This window comes from Vespula pensylvanica, chromosome 25, assembly GCF_014466175.1.
Source record: "Vespula pensylvanica isolate Volc-1 chromosome 25, ASM1446617v1, whole genome shotgun sequence".
Taxonomy (NCBI): Eukaryota; Metazoa; Arthropoda; class Insecta; order Hymenoptera; family Vespidae; genus Vespula; species Vespula pensylvanica.
This window is the reverse complement of record NC_057709.1, coordinates 1804788-1810322: the sequence shown is the minus strand read 5'-3', so window position 1 is coordinate 1810322 and position 5535 is coordinate 1804788. Positions and strand designations below refer to the sequence as shown.

Here is a 5535-nt window from a genome sequence, read left to right as displayed (position 1 = left end):
TGGTGTTCCCAAGCGATCACCCATTCAAGTATTGAATAATATTACTTAACTTCAGTATTTATACGAGGTTTTTAACCTCATCATCATTTACTACATCATCGTGTTATTAGCCGTGATTTTAATTTCCATTAAAACTTCCAAGAGAATTTTTATCTTACTGAAGGACTAATTGATAACTGTTCGTTATACAGATAGATAATCTATATAAAATTAATATATTGATAATAATTGATCGATTTTGGTAAATTAGTAAGTGGTACGTAACATAATAATTGTTATTAATAGCTATTATTAATTATTCAAATATAAAAATTATTACTAGTACCTATTACTAATTACTAAATATCTAGGTAATAAGTATCCATGTAATAAATTCGTTAGTATATTACAGATTATTTATTGAATACAAAAAGAAGATATGGTAAATAATTGCATATACTATATATTTTATAAAATACTTATTTTTAATTATGATTATTTGTAAAAGTATGCAATTTAAATAAAAACGATGTAATTTTTCGAATATTTTTTTTCTCTCGAGACGAACTTTCTCTACATACTGCTATAGAATGTTATATATTTCATATGATTTTATGTTCGTAAATTTAATATATAATTGTGTAAATGTTTAATATATAAATGTTCGTAAATTGATATATAGTATTTATTGATGTAGAAACTGGTCTTGATTGGTATTCACGTAGAACTTCGTAATAATATATATATCACTTATTTATTTGACGATGATTTTTTGGATCGAATATTTGATATTGTTGTCATATATACTTTTGTAAGGCTTCTGGCTGTTTTCAGTATCATTGCGAAAAATACTGTAGACGATTTCAAATTGTTTATCGAGAATATTCATTTGTAGATATTTTATAAAGCGGTAAAGAATTTTACAAATAATGATAATATGACCATGTATATTCCAATCGTTAAAATTAACGAAATAGCTGAATAGTTTCCATTCAAATTTTACTTACTTATATATTTTACAGAAATACAAATTTTATAATAAAGTAAATACAACATTATTAATACATGTATACAAATTTAACAGAACACTTACATATATTATGGAGACACTTACATATATTCTGTTTTAAATTTCAACGAAATTGAATAACTATTTAAAGAATGATATTCACTTAATTCGATGTAATGTAATCTAATCTAATTTAGATTAACCGTAAAAGCCAATTATTCATAACTTTCTTTTTCTTTTCTTTGCTTTTGTCATACGCTAATGCTGAATCAAATGTCATATTTTTTTATATTTTATTATTATTACTTTTTGTTGGGTGAAAGATATTTCTAATTTCTCTCAATTTATTCTAATATTAAAAGTCGTTTATTCATGACTTTCTCTTTTGCATTTTAGCGCAGCACTCAATCGAATGTTTTTTATTTTTATTATAATTATCACTCTTTGTTTCTTTTTTTCAGGTGACAGATTTCTCTAAAACACTCAGAGCGATGACATTCAGTAGACGATTGCTTTACATGACAGGAATTTGGCCTTTGGAAGTTCGCGAAAGTTTATGCATATCGTATATAATTTATGGCATTGTTTTCAACATATTAGCACTATTAGATGTGATAAGGTCCATCAAAACTTTTCGTTACGTTATCGCTATCGTAATGGAAAATATGGCTGTAGTAACGGCGTTGACGAAGATATTAGTGTTACGAATAAAGTCTCGTCCGTTGTCACGATTTCTGGTCGAAACAAAAGGGGATTACACAGCTGATAAATATCAAAACGACGAAGAGAAATCGGTTTTTTTAAAATATAACAATATTTCTTTTAGAATGGTCATCATTATGTTTCCTTGGACAACGTTGTTGCTTTTTTCCTATTATTTTAGAATTGTCATACCAAATATGATATTGGGTAATAGTCACGGAATTATAATTAATTAACAAAATGTGTTTATTTGTTATTGATCAAGATAAAAAAATTTCTTAAAAATATCAAAAAACAAAAGAAAAATCCAAAAATAAGTAACACACATAACTACGCATATGCAGACATACATACATATATGTATATAGTTATATATGTGTATATATATATCCATATATACATAAATATATATGTATATATATATATACGTCCATATATATATTGTATATGTGTATATATATATTTACTATCTAAATTTATATTTATTATCTCTGATCAAATGATAAAAATGTGGAGAGTTAAAACATTAATAAATGATTTTATTAAATCCGTATTATTTTTTAACGCAGTTATGAAAAATGCTACAACGGAATATATATTACCTTACAAAATAAAGCCGTTAGTGGAACCGTACGATAAAAAAAGTTATGTATTTGGGTGCGTACACGAATTTATACGTATAATAATGGTCATTTCTGGTTATTTGGGAACTGATTGTTTCTTTACTACTACTGGTCTTCATCTCACTGGTCAATTGGCCGTATTGAAGTGTAAAGTGAAGAATATTTTAAATGATGCCGACGGTCCTCGGAAGGCAATTCGAAAAGTAATTCTTGGACATCATCGGTTGATAAGGTGACTGATCACTTTTCTTATTAAAGTCTCCAATTTATAACGATACATCTACTTATTGAAATCTTTTTTATTTTAATTTCAAACGGTACAAAAGCGTGAAGGCTATGAAATATGGGACGTGAGATTTTTCTAAATATAAACAAAATTTTATAGATATGAATTTTTTGTAATTTTTTCTTTTTTTCTTAGAGATTTGATACAATTGCATTACGAAAAAGAATTATACAGCTTTGTTGTTTACTATAATAGTTTTTAATAATATAGGTTTTTATTAACGAGATTTTAAGTATAAAAAAAATTTCAGAGATCATGGGTTTTCTCATAGATTTACGCGAAACTAAAATTCCAAAAATATTTTCTGCGTTGCCTTATTTCTTCTAATATCCAAAATGGAAATATTATCTTATTATCGGCATTAGCGTGTATTTCACATAATTTAGTGTGTGTATAAAAATATTGCTTTTTTATATCAATTTATTTTTATTTACATTGTATCGCGAATAGCAAAATTCTAGATGATTGTTTTAATCCTTTAAGTCACTTTTTAGTCACATTATTTTGAATTTAAAATTGAATAAATTTGTTAAAATTGTTTGAATATGTTTTTCCCATTACAGCGAATTCTTAATATTCTACTTTTCTGCGAAAAATTCGAATGAATTGTTTTATCCCTTAAACTCGTTCCTTGGCAAGCACAGTAATGAAACGCGTCTCATAATTCTTAACATTAACACGCATTAATGCTCTTTCACGGTGGAACAAATTCTTTTTCAATTAACATGAGTAAGATGTTATTATAAAAAATAAGCTATCTTCTTCGTATCTCTTTCAGATTAGCGGATTTGTTGGAGGATAGTTTTAACATCATTATCGGTCAACATTTATTTGGGACAACGATACTACTTTGTATATCGAGTTACAGAATGCTCTCCGTACGTACACGTCACTCGAATCGAACTACATTCATGATTAATAAATAATTCCTATTTGTTTAGAGTTTAGCAAGCACCGAAACCGGAGGTATAATGACATATGTTGTGTATGCGTTTCTTTTGATGTGGAAATTACTGATTTATTGCTACGTGGGAGAATCTCTCCTCACGGAAGTAATTAATCGAATTTTAATTTAATTGAAATTCAATTTGAAATTCAATTTAATTCTTTATTAATACGATTTTGTTTCTTTCCTTTTTTTTTCTTTCTTTAAACCAGAGCTCGAACTTGTGTGATGAGCTTTACTTTTGCGACTGGTACGAGCTATCCATAATAGATATGAAATCAATATGGATATGCATGATGCGCACTAGTAAGCCACTGAAATTGACTTGCGCGAAGTTTTCAATTTTGTCTGTCCGCACTTTTACCGACGTGAGCCTTTATTATTAATATTTCTTCTCCTTCTTTTTTTTCCTTCTTTCTCTTAATGTTTAATTCATAAGTGTCATAAATTTGCGAGATTTCGCTTGTCTTTATTTTTAAGTTATTATCTTTTAATCAAGATCTTTTTAAGAGTACAGATTTTACTTTGTCTGTATAGATTTTACTTTCTGCATAGATTTTACTTCTCTTTCGTGTATTTTCTTTTCAGTTATCCTTCGCCAGTTTTATTTGCATATTGAAATTTTTATTTTTGTTTGTTTGTTATAATTAATCGTTTTGATTTATTAACTTTCTATCACTTATCAATTTGAAATGTTATGTTGATATTAAATGTTTTTGTAATATTTTTTGCTTGTTTGAATTTTGCGAAAAGTATTATATTTTGTTGATAGCTATTATTTCTTAGTTTCTTATTTAATTTAGGATATTTTCGATAGTTTAAACATTTGTTGTGTTCAAAAGGATTAAAATCATTTTTTTTTAATTTTGCAGATAATTAATAAATCAATGGCCTACTTATCCTTTCTACGGACTGCTCAATAAATGAAGTCGTTTAATAATTTATTGAGAATAATAAGTATTGAAATGTAGCTGAGATTTCTGTACAAATGTTAAATGTATAGTTTGCAATAAAAGCATATAATCACATTATTTGAATTACTAAATGTAGTATTAAAATTATTTCAGAGTTGGTAAACAAATCGTTCAATTTCTATTTAAAAAGAAAGAAAAAAATATATGTAACACATCTTTCATGGTGTAACAAATAACTTTATCGAAAAATGTATTTACTGTTTTTATTTCATCATCTACTGTAATTCTTCAGGAAAAATTTCATTATTCGTATTTCCAAATATTTTTCATCCTTCTGAGCTAAGTATTGTTTAAATAACTTTTTCAAATAATATTCGAGAAATCGAAAATTTTTTCATAAAGAAAACTTTATAGCGCAGTGAAACCTAACATCACAATTTTTTATTAATAATTCGTTAAAAAATAAAAAATTTCGATACCTATTAGATTACAATTATGTTGCACTCGAAAATTTTAGTAAAATTTATAAAACTATAATCGGTCTTATTAAAACGTATTTGTTCGGTCTAATTAATAAGAAAAATTACTATAATAAAATCTGTAAAATACATATTTATAAACTTAAAGGTTCGAATTTAAATGTAATTTACATCGATGGTCAAGTCCAGTCGACAATAGGGTCGGTAATCGAGTCTAATACGAAGTTGACATCGTAATTTTTGTGAAATGCACCTCTAAAATCCAACGAATCTGTTGAACTAATTGCTTTACGATGTGAATAATCGTTTCCCAATTTTTCAAAAGTCTTTGCTTTGTATACATTCAGATATTTTTTCGATGAAAATTAGCGCCGGACCACTACGACGGCCATTGCAATCGATTGACGAATCGGATATCATTTTCCAGGCAGTAGAGATCCAGGTCCCAATTTTTCATTTCATTCTTTTTCTGTAAAATGCAATCTTTATTTTCCGCGGAAAAATAAACAACCAACGTTTAGCAGATATCGACGATACCGTTTCTTTTTTTTTTATGAATTTTCAACATTCTTTTTTCAGCACTTTTAAAATGTATAA

The 5535-nt window shown here is 26.6% G+C and overlaps 1 protein-coding gene across 1 annotated transcript; it reads left to right on the top strand.

Moving 5' to 3' along the window:
- Nucleotides 1–1479: 1479 nt before the first annotated feature.
- Nucleotides 1480–3675, top strand: LOC122637211. Its single transcript, XM_043829214.1, has 6 exons — nt 1480–1553; nt 1598–1705; nt 1815–1897; nt 2260–2545; nt 3378–3477; nt 3541–3675. Exons 1-6 carry the CDS (start codon nt 1480–1482, stop codon nt 3673–3675), a joined length of 786 nt encoding a protein of 261 aa, XP_043685149.1.
- Nucleotides 3676–5535: the final 1860 nt, after the last annotated feature.

Coding starts and splice junctions, on each gene's coding strand:
- LOC122637211 (XM_043829214.1), top strand. CDS start 1,480: ATGACATTCAGTAGACGATTGCTTTACATGACAGGAATTTGGCCTTTG. Junction 1,554..1,597: donor CGCGAAAGTTTATGCATATC/GTATATAATTTA, acceptor TAGCACTATTAG/ATGTGATAAGGTCCATCAAA. Junction 1,898..2,259: donor CATACCAAATATGATATTGG/GTAATAGTCACG, acceptor TTTTTAACGCAG/TTATGAAAAATGCTACAACG.